Genomic DNA, 23,634 nt, shown 5'->3' on the forward strand with positions numbered 1-23,634 from the left:
CTTGGGCACGGTGGCACTCACCTGTAATATTCCTGTATTCTGGGAGGCTAAGGCAGGAGTTTCACATATTCTTGGCTAACCTGGGCAACTTAGCTATTTAACATGAAATAAAATAAAAGCTGTGGATGTAGCTCACTGCAAAGATTATAGGCTCAATTCCCAGGAAACAAAAATAAATTAATTCGTTAAAAATATCTTACTATCTCTTTGACTGTTTTTTACTTTAAAATTTCCTTTCGTTTTTACTGAGATTAACACACCTAAATTTATATTTCTCTAATTCAGAAAAAATTCGAATCACCACTGTGACTCCTTTTCACCTATCCCCACGAAACTGGATGCACTTTCCTGGTGTAAACTGTATATCTACTCTAAATTCCTTTGCATTTCTGTAAAATATTTATCTTTCCCGGCATGCATTCAGAGTATTGTTTTATAGTGATGACTTATGCCTTCCATGTAGTTAAGCTTCTTTCTACCTCCTCACAAAATAAATATAAAAATCATTTACCTCTTGACTTTCAGCCATAGAAAGGCTTTTCTTCTGATTTTTCAGTCAATAACTGTAAGGGGCAGTTTGGGAAATAGATGGTGTGGCCCATGGACACATAAGGTTATTCACACCTGGGCGTGGACGGGCTCAGGCCGCTCAAATTTGTCAGCACCTCGTGGTCAAATAGTGCCACGCAGTGGAATATTGCATTTTCCGTTCCCGTGCCCAGTGCACAGGATTTGCATGAAAGACTATTTGGAAAGAGTTGGTGAAGGAATTGAATGTGTGTGTGTGTGTGTGTGTGTGTGTGTGTGTGTGTGTGCGCGCGCGCGCGCGTGCACACGCGCTTGGGCACGTGGCGTGCATGTATCACAGGACCGATAATTGGCGATGAATAATTCCTGCTCACCTAGGCAGAAAATAAACTACCAAAGAGTAACTCGTAGAATTTAGATTTGTCAGTAATTGTCATCCATTAGCATAATCCAGTGCACCCAAATTGGAAAATTCTCTCAGACTGACATTTTTGGCAGCAAGATATGGTGAAACTGAAAAATGCAGAACAGAAGTTCATCCCGAGCCTCCAGCCCATCTGTTAAGTTAGAGTCTTACACTACCAGGGACTGTTTGACCTCAGGGTATTTAGAAAGAAAAGAAGGGAAAGGACAAGGGGAAGGGATGGAAAGGAGCTGGAGGAGGAGAGGAAAGTGCTGATGTGTGGAGAGAACTGGTGCCTAGAAACCTGCCTTCATACTTACCAGGAGAAACTGTTTGACCTTCCTGATGCCAAGGAGTATTTTTCCAGGATAAGTATATTGATACATTTAAAGCAAACAATACAGGTACATTTATCATTGGGATCTTGTACCTTTACGTGATACGTCTTATTTTTCTTTTTCCCCATGGCCCTGCCCTCCCTTCACCCCCTTCACCATTCCCTATTTGCAGACTTTGTTTCCATTTTTTTGCTTTTCTTACATTTTTTTCTTTTCCCATATTTCCTTTGCCCTCCCTTTCCCACTTCCTCTTTAGCCATTTTCTTCCTATTTCACACTATCAATTATAGCATTTGAACCTTATTTACACTTTTAGTTTTTACACCAGAGAAATTATTTGGCATTTACACACGTGTGTCCTATTTATGCCACTTAAGAGCATGTGCATCTATTTATCTATAAATGTCTGTAGTTTATCATTCTTTATGGCTCAGTAGTACTCCATTTTCTAGAAAAACCACAATTTTCTTTATCCAGTCTCCAGTTGATGGGCATTTGGGTTGTTTCCAAGTTTTAGCTATTACAAACTGAGCCACTATAAACATGGGTAAGCATATATCACTGTGGTATGATTCTTTTAATTATTTTGGAAAGATACCCACCAGAGGGATAGCTGGGTCAAATGGAACCTCTAATACTAGTTCTTTTAGGTATCTCCATACTGATTTCCATAATGGTTGCACCAGTCTGCACTCCCACCAACCATGAAGAAGGGTTCCTTTTTCCTCAAAGTCTCACCAGCATTTGTTATTGGTTGATTTCTAGATAGCAGCCATACTTCCTGGGGTGAGATGGAATCTCAGTGTTGCTTTCATTTGCATCTCTCAAATGAGTAGTGATATTGAATATTTTTTTATATGTTTATTTGCTGCTTTTACTTGTTTGCCTAAGTAGTGTCTGTTCACTTCAGATGCCCATTTTTGAATTGGGTCTTTAGATTTGGGGGGTACCATTTTTTTTTGAATTCTTTTTATACTCTAGATAGTAGACCTTTGTCTGGGGAACAGCTGGTAAAACTTTTTTCCCATATTGTAGGTTGTCTCTTAGCTCTGTTGGTGATTTCTCTTGCAGTGCAGAAGCTTTTTAATAAGATGAGAGAGCAATTGTTGATTCTTTGTGCAAGTTCCTGTGCTACTGAGGATTTATTCATAAAGTCTTTTCCTATGCCAATGTCTTCAAGAGTTCTACGTAATTTATTAGGTTATTTATTTGAGCTCCTCTCTTTTCCTACTATGGGCATTTACTGCTATGAATTTCCCTCATAGGACTGCTTTCATTGTGTGCAATAGATTCCTGTGTTTTATTGGCATTATCATTTAATTGTAGAAATTTTTTAATTTCTTAATTTCCTCTGACCCAATGGTTGTTCAACAGGGTGTTATTTGATTTACATGTGTTTATGAAGTTCTTGCATTTTCTTAGGCTATTGATTTCCAGTTTAATTGCACTATGGTCTGATAATATATAGAGAGTGACTTCAATTCCTTTGCATTTACTTAAGCATGTTCTATGATCTAGCATGTGGTCTATCTTGGAGAATGACTCATGTGCAGCCTAAAAGAATGAATATTCTGATTTTGTGGGGAAGAACAGTCTGTAGACATCTGCTAAGTCCACTTTTTCAAAGACTTGTTCAGTTCTCTAATTTCATTGCTGATTTTTTGTCTAGATGATCTGTCTATCTGTGTCAGTAGAGTAGTGAGGTTCCCTACTACAATTGTATTAGTGCTTATTTTGTTTTTCATATCCATTAATATTTGTTTTGTATAGTTGGGAGCATTAGTATATGGTGCATATATATTTATGGTTGTATTTTCTTCCTCTTGTATTGTTCACTTTACAAGGATTTAATGGCCTTCTTAATTAGTTTTGGCTTGAAATTTACTCTGATTGCAAATAAGATAGCTACCCAACATTTTTCCAGGCTCCTGTGCATGAAGAACTGTTTTCTATCCTTTTACTCTCAGTCTATGAATTTCTTTGTGGATTAAATGGGTTTCTTGTATATAGCATATTGTTGGATTTTGCTTGTTCTTCCAGCCTATTTCTTTTGATTGGTGAATTGAGGCCATTAACATTGATAGTTATAACTGTTATGTATTGGTTTTCACTGTTATGTTATTTTCCCATTGTTGGTTCTTTTATTTTTCATTTTTCCCTCTCTCCCTTTAATTTCTTGATTTGCCTGGTATATTTGCTCTGTTGGCCCTTATGGAGTTGTGGCCTTCATTGTCTCTTACCAGGATATTGTTTAGAAGTGTTTGGAATGCTGGTTTGGTTTTCATGAAATTTCTCAGGTGTTCTTTGTTGTGGAAGTATATTATTTCACATCAGTTTTGAAAGATGGTTTTGCAGGATACATCAGTCTAGGTTAGAGGTTTTTTTTTTTAGGACCTGAAATACCTCATTCCAGGCTCTCCTTGACCTGCGAGGTTGAGTTGAAAAGTCTGTTGTGATTCTGATGTGCTTTCCTTTGCAATATCATTTGTTTCTTTTCTCTCAATGCTTGTAATATTTTGTTCTTCTGTTGAGTTTCTGGGATCTTGATTATTATATATGTAGGTGTAGATCTTTTGCGATCATGGCTAGTTGGAGTCCTATATAACTTATCTGTATGTCAAATTCTTCCCCTCTGTTTGGGAAGTTTTCTGTCATCAATTCTGTGAACAGATTTTTTATGTCATTTGTACTTTCTCCTGCTACTTCATGGCTTCCAATCAGTTTTATATTATTCTTTGCTGCATCATCTAAGAGTTGTTGGATTGATTTCTCATGATCCCTTACTGTTTTTAAGAAATCCCTCTTTTCATTGTCACTGTCTGCCATCCTATCTTCTATATCTGAAATTCTATCTTCACATTTGTTCATTCTGTTGTGAATGCTTTGTATAGTTTTTAATCTCCTAGATATCTGCCTGAATCTGTTTCATGGATTCATTTCTTTCCTATGTTGGGCATTCATCGTTTCCATTTCTCTCCTGTGTTAGGCAGTCATGGTTTCCATCATGGTCCTGAGCTCATCTATTTTTTTATCTGTTTCTGTTCTAGAGTCTCTTATCATGTCTTTCATTTTTCTCATCATCTCTGTGGATATCTGGGAAATTATTTCTGTTTCTGAATTTTTCTAGAGCCTCATTTATATGCTTTGTTACTTCCTGTGCTATCAGTTCAAGGTGTTCAGATGATTGACTATCAGACTTTTCTACCTCATTTCCCCCAGAGTTTTCCTTTGGTGAGGTGGAAGTCTGTGCTTGTGCCTTGTCTAATTGTCTTCTCATTTCTATTTTTGTTTTTGGCATTGTCCTTGGTTTAATTCCTGGGTTAATACTTTGATTTTCCAGATATAGTTGGTCTTTAGGTTTTGAGTCTCTAATGACTCTGAGGCAATCTCATTCATTATACCAGGAAGGACAACTGATTTGATCAATCACAACACCTTAGCCCAAGTGATATAATCAGCAACACAGTAACATCAAGCACAGCTTAGAAAATGACAATTTGTGGTAGTTATTAATCTATCAACTTTGAATGTGTAAATTAAACCAAAATCGAGGACCAACCCAAAATATGTTTATAGTGAATAAACCCTTCAATATAGCAAATTTACCCTTAAGGGTGGAGACTTAGAAAGAGTTGGGGAGGGAAGGATACATAGATAGGATAGAGAAAGGTTAGATGAGAGGTCAGAGGACATATGAAGTTCATACAAACTCTAGGAAGCTGTTGAAGAAAAGAGGAGAAGACAGAACAAAGTATACACAAGAACAGAACAACTAATAGCAATAGGGAGGGTAGAGACTGTAATCATTTTAAAAAAAAAACTAATAGCAATTGAGAGAAATAAAAAGAAAATAAATTTGAATTAGGATAGGAATAGGAACAAAAAGGGAGATAAATAAAGATCAAAGTGGAAGAGAGAAAGAGAAAAAAAAGAAGATTAACAAGGAAAACAATTGAGAAAAGAAAAGCCAAGGTGTATTTCCACATTCTCCTATATGGAGCTGCAACCAAACCTCCAGTTTCTATTCCATTACTGAAAAGAAGAATTACACAGTTAAGGAAAGTTTTGTAAGGTCATTAAGACAAAGTATAAAAATTATGAATGGGGGTTATCAAAATAGATGAATAAAAAGACAGCAGGAAGCTACAAACCTATTTTTATCTTCTACTCATTCCTATTCCCCGCATAAATATTAATATGTTCTGTTCTCCACAGCCTGTTGATGACCATGGTGAGTTGCACCTGAACCAACTTCTAGAATTTACACACATTTGGAAAGTGTCCAGGTAAGATATTTTATTTCTGTTCCAAGACAACTTTCTGACTGAGTTCTCAAATGCCAACTCACAATATTTTTCAGTTCACTGTAAAATCTATCTTTTCACTAGTACAGTGGAAGCTATTATGATTTTAATAGATATCTCCCTTTGGCAAATTCTGTAATTATCTATTTTTCACAGCTTTTCAGATATTTTTGAAGAGATACTAGCACTTTCCAGAATGATCTAACATTCATTTTAAAATATCTCTGCTGCTGGTTATTGTATGCTCAATGATTTTTTTAATTCATTTTGTGACTTTGGGTATGCATGTGTCACTAAGATCTTTGCAAAGCTAAATCTCCATACTTTGAAAGTCACAATCTTCTGCTTAAAATTCCTTTTGGAACACCCTGAAAATAATTGGTACATCGTAAACAGAGGATTGAAAATTCAAATTGGAAAATTTAAGTAACAGGAAATAAACATGCCCTAATTATTCTTATACCTAAATATAGGCATGTATTATTTGAAAGAACAGAGTTATCAGAAACCTAAACTAGGAGAAGAAATCATTACTACAGATTGGATATTTCTGGCATTAAATTGTTTTGAGCTGAACCAGCAAAAGCATCATGTGGGAGGTACATCTCATAAATCCTTAAAGTACAGCCTGATATAAACTATGATTTATAACTGCTTTTACTATTAATAACAGTCATATCTTCATGGAGAGGTTATGCATTTTGTATATGTTCTCATCTAAATCATCCCCAGGAGAATATTGAAGTAGGACACTGCATATTATCAACTTCAGCATCAAGCAGCCTGAAATTCTGTGAGGCCACCTAACTTGCTCAAGTTTAATCAGGTCATTAGTGGCACTTCTAAAATCAGATCAATCTGAAATTTTCAAAAGCCGTATTTTTCCATTAAACTTTTGTCCCTTTTTGTGTGCCTCTCTTTCCCATCATCCTCCATAAAATGTCAAGCTTTCCTGTATAAAATCATAGAATATCTAGGACTACAATGGATTTTAGTCATAATCTAACTCAAATTTTTATTTCTTAGTTACACATATCGTAAAATAAATTTATCCAGGAAAAAAAAGCAAAGATGGGCAGAAAGAAAGAGTGAACTTTTAGTTTTACAAACAATTTTTATATTTTTAAAATGCTATTCTCTTCCTGTCTTTTCATCACCTTTTCCATATTCTATTTCCTCTTGGAGTAAATTGACAGACTCCAACTGAAAAGATAGTGCAGTAAAGAATGAAAAGGCAGCTGTTTTAAAATATATTGATCGGATTTTCATGCTATTTTTGTTTAACATAACTCATCACTCAAATAAGAACTTTTTAGAACAAAATAAGAAGATAAAATAATTAATGTTGTGGAAAATAATTTGAACAGTGAAGTCCACAAGAATTATCTCTATTCTACCTAAACATGGATAAAACTGGAACAGGAAGATAAGTTCAGGAGAGAAAAATGCACAGATTTTGTGCAAAAACCATCCTTTCTGTTAAAAATAAGTGCAATTACTTCCAGAAGCATTTCTCTATAACATTTCATATGCTCCTACATTTCTTAGTGTTAATATTTACCACTATCTTTCAAGTTGAAAACTGTTTCTCCTCTGCTCTCACACTACTATGATCAACCCAGATTTCTGTTACTCTAAAAGGTATGGGGATTTCTCCCTATCACCACTTTGGAGATTTCAAGAGTTTTAGTAGTGCCATACTAAAAGCTTTGCTTTTTTTGGTGACCATCTCCCATCCTGAAGAAACCTGAGAGTACTTAGCCATTAGTCAGCTCATTCCCATAGTTTACACCAGTTTGGAGACTTCATATACCAAGAAACTGGTACAAAGTCCAAGGACACATTTCACAATATCACATATTGGCAACTTTCACTTTGAATTAACAGTAGTTCCATATACTGTAATGATCAGCCTTTTGAGGCTGAGCAAGTGGGCAAGACCTGTTGATCACGGAGATTCAGGACATGCACAGAACATACTTCCTAAGCCCTATACCTGGGACCAATCAGCAAGTGCTAATTTCAGTTCATCTGTTGCAAAATCAAGCAGATTTTTGATAGTATGGCCTAGATCTGACAAAAGACCTTACCATTAACCTCATAGGCACTGTAAGTTCTCTCTGTGGTCTGCTCTCATGTGGCAGAGTATACTTCTTTTCTTACCTTTAAAGAATATAAAACTTTGCTACCTTTTGCATGTGACTTGACCACTTCTTTGTTCTGGATACCAAGCACTTAGAAAGAGTCTATAAACCACAGAACCCAGTCACTTGGAAAAGTTTAATTCATCATGATTCTTTGGAGTATTAACATTTTTTGAATATGTTTATACTCTGTCGAGTTATACGAACTCTATAAGGCACTCATGAAATATTAATAAAATTATATCAAATGTACTCCTTTTTTTCTCTCTGCCTATTATTGAATTATTGGATAAGATAGTACTTGTGATAAATATTTGGCTTAAAAAATATAAGATGCCCTACCCAATTTTAACTAAATTTCTTTTTCTTTTCAGACAATGCTTATCAACTGCAATAAAAAAATATGACTTCCACCTAAAATACCTATTGACAATCCAGGTATGGACTTTTATCTCTCAATAAAATAAGCATTTGCAAATATCACATACCTTTTTGCTAAAACTTTGCAATTTTCTGAAGATAAAAAAAGATGAATGAATCAGAGGGGGCTTTAACTTTACCATGAAAAAATATACAGGCGAAAAGTAGCCCACTTCTTCCTTTCCTTTATCTATATTTTTATCTCTCTCTCTCTCTCTCTCTCTCTCTCTCTCTCTATATATATATATATATATATATATATATATATAAAATGGAAATTATACACAGGCCAGTTTCAAGACAAAAGAAAAAGCTTCTTACAGGAAAGAAACATAGTTGACTGCTCTACAGACTCCAACCCTAGAAAAGACAGTGAAATCGGTTCCTCCACCAAAAGCCTATTTACGGACAGAAAAGACTGGCTACTTCATAGAGTAAGAAGTCCTACACAAAGGAGGCATTTAAATTTTATGGGTTCTTGGCCAGGGATTGGCTCAGTGGTTCCGCTGCCTGCCTTACAAGCACAAAGACCTGAGTTCGATCCCTGGTACAAAAAAAAAAAAAAAAAAAAAGCAATTTATGGGATCTCAAAGGAATGTCATTAATTATTCATGGATTTTTTTTTTTAAAGGGTACAGGGATCTCTGAACTGGGTGCAGTTTTGTTATTTGCACTGATGTCATTCAGTTTGCCTGTGCAGTTTGCTTTCTTTTCTTGGAGACTCTGTATGCTTGCTCCTTTGATTAATTACTTGCTTTCTTTCTCAAAGAAGTGTATGGTTTGCTCCTTTTGACAGAGGAAAAATCTAACTCCCAACCTGTTATATGTCAAATGTGCTGAGTTTGCAGCCTCGCAATATCAAGGAACAAAGTCTTGAACCAAAGGACGAAGTTAGGAGTGTTTCCCTGGAAATAAGGGGAAGAAGAGCTCCTGGACTTTCAGGAGGGGTCCCAACTGGGTGGCCACTCAGGCTCTTTGTCAGGAGTAATTTACACTGCAAAATCACAGTGTAGGCAAATGTGGGTCAGACCACAATCAAGCCACAGAATTACAAATATAGCTGCTAAGCTAATATTGATCCAATAGGGAAACAAGTTATACAGCAAGAGTATATAGAAAGAACAAAGGCATTAGAGAAAGAGTATGAGTCCAGATGTTCTGGTCCCTCACCTATGAGGCCGATGCTTAGCTGGGCCCACTGGACCAGGTAGTGCTAATTGCACTGCAATCTCAAATCACTGTTTATCTCTAAGGAGGCTGCAGCCCTTGCTATTACTTCTCCATCCGGAGGCCTGGTTCATTTGGATTTGCCTGCAGCCAGAATTCTGATGTCTGTTTTTTTGTGCTGACTTCCTCGAGGGTCCAGTCCCTCTCTGTGCCTTCATTGCTACCTAATTTAGCTGTCTATAATACCTTGATTAACTCCAACATTTGGTTTCTTTTTTTTTCATTGAGTTTATTGGTACTTTTTATGTATACAGTATAGCACACCCATCACTGGGACCTTGTACCTTTACATGACAGATGTTGCATCTCATTTTTCCCCATACCCCTGCCCTCCCTTCACCCCCTCCACCCTCCCCTATAAAAAAAGACTTTGTTTCCCTTAGTTCATTTTCTCATATTTTTTCTTTTCCTTTATTTCCTTTCCCCTACCCTTCCCACTTCCCCTACACCTTTAGCCCTTTTCTTCCTATCTTTCTTTTCTTATCACTCAGAAGTACAGTTGCTCATTTATTTCCTATCAGATTGTCACCGGGCTGGGTCTGAGGGATCCCTGAGACTAAAATAAGGAACCTATCCCACCCTTTAAAATAAGCTTGTGGGTTTGCTGAGTCCTGTCACAGAAAAAGAATGAATCAGTATGAGAAGGGTTTACTAGACGGACATACAGAATGTACTCGAGTGGAGTGTGGTGCTCAGAGAAGTGTGACACCATATGATCCAGAGTTAGGATATGTAAGGAGGTGTTATCGAGATGGGAGAGCTAGGATGTGTACAATGTTCTGTCCATCGGGTTATGACACAAGTCATCCATTTGTGTGTGGAGTCCAGATCTGCTGCCCGCCACTGCTGCTGCTTCCTGAGGACAAAGGAAGTGCAGTGTGCAGGTGAAAAGGACAGACTAAGTGACGAGATATATAGGCTTAGTGCAAAAGGACCTTTCCGATTTTTTAAACTTTTTTAGTGAATTTCCTGGAAGGAAAAAAGACGAGTTTCTTTTTGTCTTGAAGCTATACAGTTTTTATTTAAAGTATAATTTTAAAAACTGGGTTTCCTTGTCTCCTTTCTACCTAGTCTTTATTTCTTCTACTCTAGCTCAAGGTGGTTACTTCACAGTCCTGTTAACCCCCTGTCTCGGGTGGACACTTGAACTCTGGAGTTAGACTGACTGAGTTTAAACTCATCTCTTCGTAACTCCTTTGCTATGTGGCCCTGAGAAAATAACTTAACCTGCTTGACAGTCCTGAAACTCCTTGCCTCGGTGTTAAGGAAGACCTGTGTATGTGCAGGAAACAATAGAAAGGGTGAAGAATTTTACCCATTTGAGTTGTGTGTATAAAAATGAGTGTGTTTTTTTTTTTTTATTCTCAGAGAAGAAGAGTCTTGAAGAAAGATGAGGAATGGGGATAAAACTCAGCAGAGTCAGGACACAGCCTGGTGTGACTCAGAAACTATAAATTTTTGCTTGGCAATAGAAAGGTCTCAAGGGGAAAGCTTGGAAGGAGGCCAGAGGAAAGGAGCAGACAAGGGCTAAATTATATAGGATTTTAAGGACATTTTGTGGATAATTTAATGATTTTCTAACATATCACTTCCTGACCTGAAGCCATTGCCACCGTAGTGTAATGACTGATGGATTTTTACAGGACTCTTTTATTAGCCCAAGGAAGGGACGAGGGTATGGACTCCAGTGTGGACTCACATTCTACTGGGAAGAGAAATGAGGGGAAGACTGATAAAAGGGGAAAATGTGAGATTAACATGCTCGGGTGAAAGTCTAAGCAATAAAAAAAAAGGGCTGCCTAGGAGACTGCAGACTTCCTGGCTCCTGCCTGAGAGCATGGCTGCATCAGCTCACTAAAGAGAGGAGAGGAAAAGCTGGCTGAGCAGGTGAAAATGATGGGTGCAATGCAAGGCTGCCATAATTGAGTCACATGTGGGGCCTCTGAGTTGTGAGCTCCATCAGTAGACCATTTCCTAGAGCTTCTTCCAGACAAGGCTTTGAGAGCAAAACACCGTGTGATTGCAGAAAATTGCAGGACTCGGGATTATCTTTCAAACAAGTGAGGACTTATTTTTCTATTCAGGGGTTCACTCAATGTGTAAAAAAAGGTACACATTCCAAGTAATGTTTCCTGATGTATAAGAACATAAAATGGATCTGAAAATAATAAATTTTACTTTCTGATATGTATTACAAACTCATTTGTGAATTTCATACAAATATCGAAAGACATGGAGATGACAAGTGATTCATATTCCTAATCCTCTCACTGTAATTGCATTTTTATTTCTGAAGCTTGATGTGAAACTGGAAATCTAAAATGTGGGAGATGTAGAGGAAACAGTTAGGTTATTTTGAGTCTCATATAAAAACATGTCATTATTAGTACCTCTATGAGCTTAGTTCTTCAAACATCTTATAAAAATACATGAAGACTTCATTTCTGGATTATTTATACCTCTTGACTTCTGTAGAGATCTGTAATTATAGCTCCAACAATAAGACAAATGAAGTATTGATCTACCATTGGCCTACAGTAAATATATATAAAATGGAACAACTTAACTCTATGAACAGAAGAACAGTATTAGATGGCAATAGTACATAGTTAACTAGCTATCTAAAGATTCATAAGGCTTAGTAATTATATTTGTAAAGGTAGAGGGGCTTGGAAGCTACAGAATAAAAAAGCAAAATTTGAAAAATTAATCAATGCAGTATGAAGTTGTGGTAATCTATTTATGAGTGAGTTTTACTGATCTTTCTCAGGACTACTCATGTAACATATGAGGTGCAATTAAAAACAAGTTATAGGTTTAAATTTTTAAAAATGTGTTACCTAAAATACACCTTGCTCTTAGTCACCCACAAAATATATCTCTTTGCTTCAGACATATTTATCCCAACATTACTGCTACTTTCAGAAGCAGTTCTAGAATATCTATTCTATGTCTTTAGTTGCACAGTTATGGCTGCTTTAATGCTGTGAATTGAATCAAAATGTTTGCCTCTGGTGGTCACTGGACTTTGGGAACAAACCAGAAGTCGCAAGGTGCCAGATCCAGTTAATAAATTAGATGAGGACACACCGTAATGTTTTCATTTGAAAAAAAAATCATACACAGTTATCAATGAGGACTGATCAAATAACAGTGAATGTTTAATTTTTAAAATGTATTACAATTAAAGACACATTGCCATTGATCCCTCTCTAAACACCTGCCTTCAATGCAAGCACATTTATCCCATGGTTCTTAGCAAGGCCTTTTACTTTAGTAAGGTTTTTAAACATCCACCATATTTTTCTGTCACTCCTTAGACATCTTTTTTCCACATAAGCACACACATAGTTTTGAGGATCTGTAACACTTCTTAATTTCCAAATTTAGAATTTTGATCATATTACTCATGGATGAATCCTCCACTACCACCATTTTGAAAAGAGCCATTGACCATTGTGACTTTTTCCAATGTGACTTAACAGTTGGCAAAATAGCAAAGAAAAACAATTTTTACATTATGACTCGAAAAAATGATCATCATTTTCAGTTAATTATTTTATAAATAGGACAGTGTTAGAGATTTTCCAGATGGGCTAAATTCAAATCAATGAGCTTTTAAAATAAGATTATTTCCCTCTATAATGAGAATTAAAGTGAGGGCATAATATTATCAATTTACAATTTTGCACTTTGCATTTATTTGACAAATGCATTAACTAGCATTTTAACAGTGTCCAAAGCAATATCAATTTGAAAAATAATGTTTTCACACATTTCCCAAACTTGGATTACTATAAATAATTTGAAATCATAAAAAATTTGCAGCTGAATAAATGTCATGAATTTATTTGATAATTTAAATCACCAAATATTTTCCTTCCTTAAAATGATTATTTCAACATATTTGAGACTCCTCTCATTCCAGATTAGATATTCTGGCTCTTACATTAAATGTTTAATTTTGTAGGTAACTTACCTAGAGCTTTTCTATTGTACATTTTCTTCATCTCTTTTATTCTAATAATATCCTGAATTGCAAGAAATGTTTTTTGTATTTATTCTATCTTCTGCACTGATCTTTAATATTTCAGAGAAGTTAAAAGTAAAAGAGAGAGAGAGAGAGAGAGAGAGAGAGAGAGAGAGAGAGAGAAAAATCCCCCTGTTATTAATGATGTATTTCCTTACTGGGATAACGAGAGACAGGAGACCGAACCATACCCAGATGATCTGGTTGGAGACACAGCATATGCATATAAATAATGTATGCAGAGTGCTTTACAGATGGGGCAGTGCAGTGCAATACTAGATCTCAGCATAGAGGAAAGAAATCAATTTCTGGTGAGGATTCATTTCTTCCTAGTAGACTCTAATACACTGTCTTCAATTTTCTTATTAAAATGCTAGTTAGGACCTTTAGAGAAAGTTAACAATCCCTATCATTGATGGCAAACTTATACCAGAATCGAGAAACTACTGAATTAATTATAAAGTAGATGGAAACAAGAGAGGGTACATGGCATTTTATGAGATGTATTTAGGTATTTCTAGAACTGAAGCTCTCTTAGTAACACCAAGATTTTCAGGAGTTCCTATTCCAAACTAATTTAAAGAGAATAACAATATACAGAAGAACTTAGTAAAGGCAGAGATTCCAACGTCAAATAGGTATTTTGTCAATCTCCTCCACTCTGGAGGTACTTATGCAATCTTCCTAGAGTTCATACTATTCATAATAATAAGAGTGAGGGCAATAAAATATGATTCAGTGATAGCTATGGTATTTTTCATGATTAATGAAACAGTCAATATAATGGATATAATACAATGTAGCAATTGAAAATCACTACAAGAATATATGTGCAGGTGTTATTTTATTGCTATTCTATCACTAATTTTATCACCACTGCTACATTTGAGAATTCTATAGGTTCCAGAAGCATTATTCCTCAGAATTGATTTGCATTCACAATAGACTGTAAGAAAAGGTGAGAAAGGAGCACAAATTTATAAGAAAACAGAATAAAATGAGTAGGAATCAGGAACCAGTTGAAGCTCACAAAGGGAAAATTCAAGAGATAAAGGAGGTAAAATCAGGTCAGAAGAAAATAATGCACAATTTTGGAAATGAAACCTACCTTTGTAGAAAAAAGGGCAGACTGAAATTTCTAAAAATTAAATTTATTATGTATAGACTACTCCAAGATTGCAAAAGAATAAAAAATGAGAAGTTAAAGTTGATCTTCAAAATGGAAAATAAGCAGTTTCATCAACACCTTGGATTCCTAATGAGATAGATTCCCTTGCAGAAAGAAATAATATGATCAGACACTCTACCTGGATTTTGTGTTGTTAATTATGTAATATTTGGAGAACACGCAATATCATATGCAAATTAAAGAATAAGGACATAGACACTCTTCTGAAACAACAAGTTAGGGAATAAATCTCACTATTAGCATACAGTCTACCTGTGTCCCATTTCAATTCTGTCCTCTGAGTAAAGGGTACTCCTTAGTGGAAAGCATCATCGCCAAAGTATTTACTTTTAAAAATATATAAGATTCAACTTTTCTCTTCTGCAGTTTACATTTGTCCATTTTCCATGTTTAGCTTACCACTAGATTCATGGGAAATAATTCATATATTTACTTCTTTCAGTTATGTGTTCATTAATATAGCCTGCCAGTTGGTGGACTCTCTTTTCACCTTCACTATGATGTCTTATTTATTAAATCAACTTTCTCAAAGTTTAACTTATATAAAGTGAAATTATTCCCATTTTATATGGACAGTCAGACTAAATTGGAAAATATGCATACCTATGTAATTATGACTAGAATCAACATACAAAATACTTTCAATCCTCCAAATTGTACCCAAATGCCTCAGCAGTAAATTCCTCCTTAGACTTCATGCAACCAGTATTGTCTCTATTTTGAATATCTGTTTTTTTGAAAATCTTATATAAATGGAATCATGTCATATAGTTCAAGAGCCCCTGCTGCTCTATACGCTAACACTTGCTGAAGTTAGTGCTTCAGGTTTTCTCATCCTAGTGCATAGAAATTTCCCTGTTTTAAATTTTCATTTCCTTAATCACTGGAGATGTTGAATTACTTTTTATATGTTTCATTACTATTCATGTACCTTCTTTTGCCAAGTGTTTGTTTAAATGGTTTGCTCATTTTAAAATTGAATTATACATCCTATTGTAATGGAATTGCAAAACACCTTATATGTTCTAGATACAAGATCATTGTGAGTTAGGTGACATAGATATTAAAAATATTTTCTCTCAATCCATGATTTGTTTGCTTGTTTGTTTCATTTACTTATGTGCCATTCAAAAAGCTCAGGGTTTTAATTTTATAAAATCCCATTTTAATTTTTATATTATATTTTTTGCTTTTTTCATATCATTTAATACAGATTTGCCTACACAAGTTTGCATAAAATTTCTCCCATCTTTTAAGGACTATAGTTGCCTATTATCCATTTCAAGTGACTTACTGTGTAGTTAAGAGGTAATACTCAAGGTTTTTTTGTTTTGTTTTGTTTTTCAAAATGGATAACCAGTTATTCTCAAACAGTTATTTAAAATGATACCCTGTTCTTTGTCTCTAAGTGCTGCATAATATTAATAACATTGTCGGAATAATTAGTTACACATATGTAGCTAAATTCTAAACTCCCTCTTCTGTTTCATAAATCTAAGTGCCTATCTATGGAACAGCCATACCACCTCCGAAATTTTGACTTTCTCTCCAATAATGAATGGGGCTTTTGTTATTAAATACTTGTCAAGAGCTCCAAAGAATTGTACTACTTGTTATATTTACCAATAGTATGCAATTACAGAGGCCATGAAATTGTGATATGAAGTTAGTTGCCCTTTTATAGTGTGAAAAAGTTTCCTTCTCTTGCTAGTTTGTTAAAAATTTATTGGATGGGTGACACTGTACTGTATGGTTTTTCTCTTTTACACTTTTTAAATTTTGAAAAGCGAGCATGACTGAAATGTTATATTTACTAAGAATTTATAATGCTTTCCATATATTTCTAGCTTTAATTAACTGGTAGTTTGTTAAGGATGTTGCAACTGTATTTAAGAGGGATGTCACATTATAGTTTTATTTCTTCTAATATTGTTGTTAGAGTTTAGTAGCAGGGTGAATACTTGCCTCTTAAAATAGGTTGAGAAGGGTTCCCTTTCCGCCATATTCTGAAAGAATTTGGGTAGATTTGGTTTTATTGCTTCCTTAAGTCATTTCATCCACTAATGAAACTATCTAATCTGGAGTTCTCCTCACAGGAAGTATTTTAACTATAAATTTGTTATTTTTAAAGATAATTGACATTGAGCTATATATCTTTTTTAAAGTTTTGGAGTCATGAATTGCTTTCCGAATTAGCAGCATCCCATAAATTGTGATATGTTGGCCTATAACTCTTTAGATATCTATCTGTCCTGTCCTTATCTTTCCGAAAGTTCAGTTAAATAAATGACTCTGGATAGCTTTTGAATTTTGTGACCTGGTTTCTTCACCAGCCCCACACCTTTCTCTCCCGCTTTGTGTTTCAGTTAGGATAACTTCTCTTGATCTATCTTTAGTGTTACTGATACTTAGCTTATCTATGCTCAGTCTCCTGAGGGGCCTTGAAGTAATCTTTCCCTTCTAATTTCCTGTAGACTTCCTTTTTCTATCATTTCCGCTTGACTCTGTGCCGGTTCTCTGCTGAAACTTCCATCTGTTTGTGCTTGCTGCCCACATTTCCTACTAGATCCTGTAACATATCAGTGATAGCTAAAGTCCCCTTCTGAATGAACAAACATCCGGGCAGCTTCATGGGCTGGCTGCACCTACTGACGAGGGGCTGTATTATCTAGCTGTCTGGGTAGATTTAATGGTTGATTGGATGCCAGACCTCATGTGTAGACCAGTGTTAAAGATCAAGAGAAATTGTTTCCATGCCTCAAAATGGTCCGTTTTCTTCTTCTGTTGCTCTTTTAGGCTTCTTGGCACTATCTAGTCAGTTAGGTTTGCTTGGAACTATCTAGTTAAGACCGTGGTACGAAGGGAAATTTCCCATTGTTGCCACCATACCTTCAGCTTTCAGTGGTCCCTGTTGGCCTGTGCTATGGACAGCTTTTAGCTCCACCCACCTTCCCTCCACCGGAAACACTCCACTTGTGCTCATTGCTGAATGACAGACTCATACGGCGGCAGAGTCAAGGGAGGTTTGCATTGCGATGATCCAAGCACAACCCCGGGGGAACTCCACGTGCCGAGCCTCAGGCTGGGACTTTCTGAGCATTTCTGTCCCTCTTACACCTGACGGCCAAATTCTGCCTTCTGTGTGCAGTTGGTTCTGCACAGGAGAGCTTCTTGCTCTTCTTGGCATCAATTTAAGATCCTGCACCAAAGACAGTTTTTCCAGGTCCAGAAGGATTTTGCTCCTGCCTTTCCTTCATCAGCAAATAGTGTTCACCTGCTTCCTACCTCTTCCCCTGTAGCAGAGTCGTTTGCTTTCTACGTATGTCCCTGAAGCAAACTTTTTCTTGTTTCCTGAGCTCGAAGTGACAGAGAATTTTCTGTCCCTTTTTCTTGAAGCGTAAGACTTTCACTTTTAGTGAGAGAAAGATGCTCAAAAGTGGACAGGGCTTTGTGATTGTTGTCTTCCAGAAGGGGCAAATCACCCACATACTGGCACCACCGAATCTGTGTATTGCTGGTACCACCAGATTTGTGTACTACCTTCAGATCCTCCCCAAACACGATTGTGCCTCAAAGGAAAAGACTTTGCATTGGATGCTAAGTTTCCCGGTGTCTGGAGCTCACTAATGTTCCAAATTGACATGTCAGCTAAACCTGGACTTTGAGAATTTTAAAAATACCTTTTGATTTCTTCTTACCCACTTGTGCGGTAGCCTTCTCTTCCTCCTGTGCTCTGGCAAAGACTGGACACTGTGTGTCCCGTCTCTCCTTGGAGGGGGCCTCCTGTCGCTCTGTCGTTCCCTTCACTTGCTTCACCTTGTTACCTCAACTCTCTTTTGGGATCAGAAAGAAGAAATGATTCTGTATATTATCTAGCTTTTTAAATTTTTTATAAGAGGATTAATGTTTTAAACCAAACTAACTCCAAAGACCATACTGATCATTTAGAAAATTAATAATGGCACTAATTACTGGATATGAAAAGAAAAGTGCTCTGAATTCTCAATTTGTCTCTAAACTCTTTAAAGTGAATTTGCTGACTTTTAGTCTGGATATAAAAATAGAAATTCATTAAAGTTTATGTAAAATCTGGAAGATGACAAGCTGTTAAATGGCTGTTTAAATGCGGATTACTTTAGTCTCCATCCCAGCTGACTGAAACTCTTTGCTGTTTCTTTTGTTTTCCAGGAAGACGCAGAGAAGAAAAATTCATCACCAGACTTTTCCAATGTTCAGAATACTTTTCAGGTACGCTTGATGTCAAAAGTATCAGAACACTGCTCTTTCAAAGTCTATGATACATTAAATATTTTCTCAGACAAGCCTGGTTTATAGCACACAAAATAACATATTTGCTTTCAGTTTTATAGCTAAACAACTCAGAAAGTATTTAGTCTTGTCCAAACTCCTATTTAATGCAAGTATCTCTTCTAAACATTATTGATCGCTCATGCTCCTGTAATGTGGAGGAATTCTCCACTCGAGGACATCCTACTCAAATTTTGAAGAAATAATTTTAAGAAAGGTTTTTTTTTTTTTTCAAACTGAGCCAAAATGAACCTTTCTTTTTTCTTTCTTTGAGACAGGAGGTCAGGCTGACCTTGAACTTGCTGTCCTCCTGCCTCAGCCTATCACACGCTGGGATTACAGGCCTGGGCCTCCACACCCTACAGATCTCTCTAAATTTGTAACTATTCATTCTAATTTATCATTTCAGACCTATTCATAGAAAATCAAATCCACTTTCTTCCCGAAAAGCTATCAAGTACTTGAAATTGGTTTCATGCTTCATTTTTCTTTTTTATTCCAACTTGAAAATTTCCATACCACAACTCCCTTCCCATTGATGTCCACCCATTAGGCAGAAGTCTTGAGACACATGTCCTTGCACTGAGATTCTCCATCTGTGATAGAAACTTTCCCCTCCATCGATGAATTATTAGATGTTCTGAAGCATTATATACCCAGTTTTTAACTTTTCTTTCCTTCCACTATATTTTCTCTCTGGATAGTCATCTTCAAATTCTGGCCAGGCAGTGCCAAATCTTGCTTTGATATCTCTTGAAATGGGGTGAAATATGGATTATCTTTTGAAAAACCCTACTATTTGGCGCTGGTACAGGTCCTCATAATGTGGATCAGCTGTCTTAGGCCTGTAGTCTTAAAGCTGATCTTCCCTTCCTACTACACTGTGTGTGCTTATGCAAACTTGCATGTGTATCTCTCTCTCTCTCTTTCCTCCCCCCTCCCTCTCTCTGCATTCGGGTATAAACAGTGCTTTAGGATTGGAGATAAGTGTTTCTGTACTGAAGTATGCCATCTGCATCTACCTAGATCCTAGTGACATTAGTGTATTTCAGTTTTTAACATGAATTCCCAGTGTAGGTAATGCAAATTAATGCTCCACGATGCCCAAAACAGAGATGAAGATTTCAGTTTTCCAGGTAATCACTTTTCTGATATAGAGAAAGCCTTCTTCCAAGTTCTCCAAAGTCCCTCTACAGTTCTCCAAAGTTTTCACTTGATTTAGCTTTCTTTTTTCCCACCTTTTATAGGTGGCAATCCAGTGTATAGCTAGGGATTATTCAAGGATCTTAGCTCCATTCTGCCCTCTCCAGTACCTCTACCAGCTGGTTTATATCAGCACATGTCCCCGTATGAGCAATAAATCCTAACCCCTAAGCCTGGAGACCTAGTCCAGCCTGACATTTTTCTTAGGCCATGGTAGCCTCAGTGTTGGAGCTACCGCCAGACTCAAGGTTCCCTCTAAATTTCTTTCACCTAGAAAGTTAGCTGATCTTTGCTTAGGGATAATCTGTGCATTTGTATGTGCTTCTTTCCTGACAACTCATCTCATCTAATGTTTATATGAATGCAGTGTGTGTATATGTGTGTGTGTGTGTGTGAGTGTGTGTGCATGTGTGTCTTTTTGTATGGAGGGTATCTATATTCTCTTTCCAGTAGTTGTTGGAGTTAGGTCAGGTCCCCTATACTTCCCCTGGACAGCTAAAGCTCAGTGTGTCAAAAAATACACGTGTCGTGATGGTACAAAAATTCTTCCCACTGTGTCTGTGTTTCTGCCATAATTAATTCCATCATATGGTCTTAGTTTCCCAAATATGAAATTTCAGAATCCTGTTGGTTTTTCATATTCATTTAATCACCAAGTTAATTTTATAATTGCAATATTTTGCTTAAAATATTCTATCTCATTCACTCATAAATGTAATGAATATAATATTTATCTTTCAGATTTTTGTGAATATTAAATGAGAAAAATAAATCAGATAAGTACTATAAGATTGGTGCTGCAGATTCAGCAAATTAGCTACCAACTACCTAGTGACCCAAGTTAAACCAGCATTTGCATTTTAATCAGTAATATTAATGGCCTTTTACAAATTCATATGTGTCCCATACCAGGTTTGAATTATGAATAAAAAGCAAGCATAGCACCTAACATGTACCTTACTCCTAGTTTTATGACTTTTAGTTTACCTTATTATCTAACTATATATGGAATGGCTGATTCCTTCTACAAACTGAGACACCTATATGAATGGCTAAAATTTGATTTAATATTAAAATTTAGCCATTATTCTCTGTATTTTTTCATAGTGTATGCCATTCAGTCTTTGCAACAAACTTATAATTAGTTATTATTGGTCCTACTTCTGAGAAGAGAGAACCTAGGTACATAGAAGTTAAATAGTCTAATGATGATCACAGGTAGGAAGAAGAGCCAGGATTTACATACGTGCAACCTGATTGCAGAGCTAAAACTATTGTCTGCTATGGTGTTGTGAATGAATAAACATATTTACAATGTTTTAATAGTGAGGTTGATCTTCTTTGGAAAAATCCAGCCTATCCAATTCCACGCTCAAATATGATACCCCAAATTAAGCTCCACTGTTGAAGATATGCATTTAAAATGTGATAAATGTGTAACTTTCTACTTATTTATGTTATATGTCATTTGATTCATTTTATTAATGAAGTCCATGTTCTGGTAGCCACATCAAACATGTATAACGTAATTGACTTTTTTCTATAGAGCTGTTCAGAGAGTTTTCTTCTCTATGTTATGTGTCATTGTGTATTCTTAACCTGTCGAAAACTAAAAATGTATCTTACATTGCATCTCCATTCGTCAACTCTGTTGACATCTTTCACATATCTTTTTTGTCTTTCATAGTATTAGTTACCCTACCCAGGCTTCTGTCATAAGTTTTCAGTGTTTGTAAAATCACAATATATTAAGATATGACTTTTCCAGAAAGAGAAGTTAGTGTCACATTAATGTAAAATTCATGTCTTCTCTTCATGTTGATAATGTCATTAATAAAATGCTCTATAATAAGTAGACTTAAACTATTGCGAGTCCTTATCTTTATCTCACTGTTTCTTTTTCCCCCTTTTCTTTTCCCCCTCTCTCACTCTCCCTTGGTAGTGCTGTTAGAACTAATTTGGACAATAAGTGAATCAAGTGAATATATCAGGGTTGAGTTAATCCTACCTTTGAGCATTCACTCAGGTAAAGTGTGACTTAGCTCATAGGCTAACCAGTGTTGAGAATTTTTTACGTGGAAACAGTCAACCACATTATATTCCATTTCCTTTTTAATGGAAAGAGGGTTAATTTGAAGATAAATTAGTACTCTGTGAATTTTAACAAAGTAATGGGTGAATTTTGTCATCTGCAGCAATACGTGGATAATATTATAGAAGAAGTTAAAAATCTATGCAGTGTCCTTGGCTGTGTCGAAACCAAGCAAATTACAGATGCAGTAAATGAACTAAAATTAATTCTCCAGAGAACAGGAGAGGTAAATATATCCACTTATTACACATTCATTAAACCCAAGTTCAGTAATTAATTAAAGACTTTTGGCTGGCGACTATACCTCTGTGTGTATATGTATACTTGTGTGTTAATGTGTGGCATGCAGATAGTAAATTTCTACGTTTGGGGGCAATGATCCTATTATGCCAGGTAGATTTAATTAAATTAAAAAAGGAGATGTCTTACATCTTTGAAGTTTGGGACTGCCCCGAAACATCTAGGTGAAACTGCAATCAGTCTTGCCTGGGTAGATATACTTACATAATATTCACATGCAGGTGTGTATATAAGCCCCCAGTGGGTCTCCTGTGCACAGATGTGTGCTCATGCACATGTACACACACATGTAGGAAAGAACAAACCAGGTTATTAAATATTTGCTAAATTGCCAGTGCACCTTGCTAGTGTAAGTTCTGAATGAATCTCTCTAGCTTCCTTCACTGATTTCCCACTTTGAACATAATCATTGTGTGATAATTTTTAAATCTCAGAAAAAAAGAGAGACTGACAGTATGATCATTGCCCTCCAAAATATTATTAAATCTCAGGGATGGTAAATCTGTCATCATTAATTTAGCAAGTGATGAAGCAGAAAGATATAATATCATAATAATATAGTAGTCCCCTTTTATCTTCAGGGTATGTCTTAGGTTCCACAGTGGGTACCCCAAACTATGGATAGTACTAAATCCTACATATACCATGTTTTTCCTATATAAACATACTTATGATAAAGTTGAATTTATAAATTAGGCACAGTAAGAGAATAACAATAATAAAGTAGAACAATTATAAAAGTATAGTGTAATAGAACTGACAATATCACTACTCTGGCACTTTGAAACCATTGTTAAATAAAATAAGGATTAAAGGAATAGAAGCTCTACAAAATTGTGATAGTTGATCTGATAACACAGATAGGTCCAAAGTGTCTAATGGATGGGTAGTATACACTGCGTAGATACACTGGATAAAGGAGTAATTTGAGTCCTTGGTGAAAAAATATGGACCATTAATAGACTATCACAGTATGCAGAATGATGAACAAGTTAGAATTATAGATTATTTCTTTCTGGAATTTTCCATTTACTATTTTTGGAAGGCAGTTGACCACAGTTAACTGAAATCTCAAAAAACAATACTATGGCCAAGGAGGAACAATTATAGCTCATTGTTTATAGTGCATTCTAATAGATAAGACAGTT

General features: G+C 35.9%; 2 protein-coding genes across 2 annotated transcripts in view; one reads left to right on the forward strand and one right to left on the reverse strand.

Annotated features, from left to right (window-relative positions):
* The window catches only part of LOC109117803 (phosphatidylinositol 4-phosphate 3-kinase C2 domain-containing subunit gamma-like), a 58,195-nt gene extending 47,044 nt beyond the window's left edge, over positions 1 to 11,151 (forward strand). Inside the window, exons 7-9 of the mRNA XM_019206351.1 lie at positions 5,485 to 5,555; positions 8,092 to 8,155; positions 10,733 to 11,151. Coding sequence (XP_019061896.1) covers positions 5,485 to 5,555; positions 8,092 to 8,155; positions 10,733 to 10,771 — 174 coding nt within the window. The 3' untranslated portion in view covers positions 10,772 to 11,151. The remainder of the gene's footprint in view (positions 1 to 5,484; positions 5,556 to 8,091; positions 8,156 to 10,732) is intronic.
* The window catches only part of Rergl (RERG like), a 177,943-nt gene that overhangs the window by 139,233 nt on the left and 15,076 nt on the right, over positions 1 to 23,634 (reverse strand). The window lies entirely within an intron of this gene.

The sequence above is a fragment of the Fukomys damarensis genome, unplaced genomic scaffold (assembly GCF_012274545.1).
Source record: "Fukomys damarensis isolate Sample0158 unplaced genomic scaffold, DMR_v1.0_HiC HiC_scaffold_19, whole genome shotgun sequence".
NCBI classification, from domain to species: domain Eukaryota; kingdom Metazoa; phylum Chordata; class Mammalia; order Rodentia; family Bathyergidae; genus Fukomys; species Fukomys damarensis.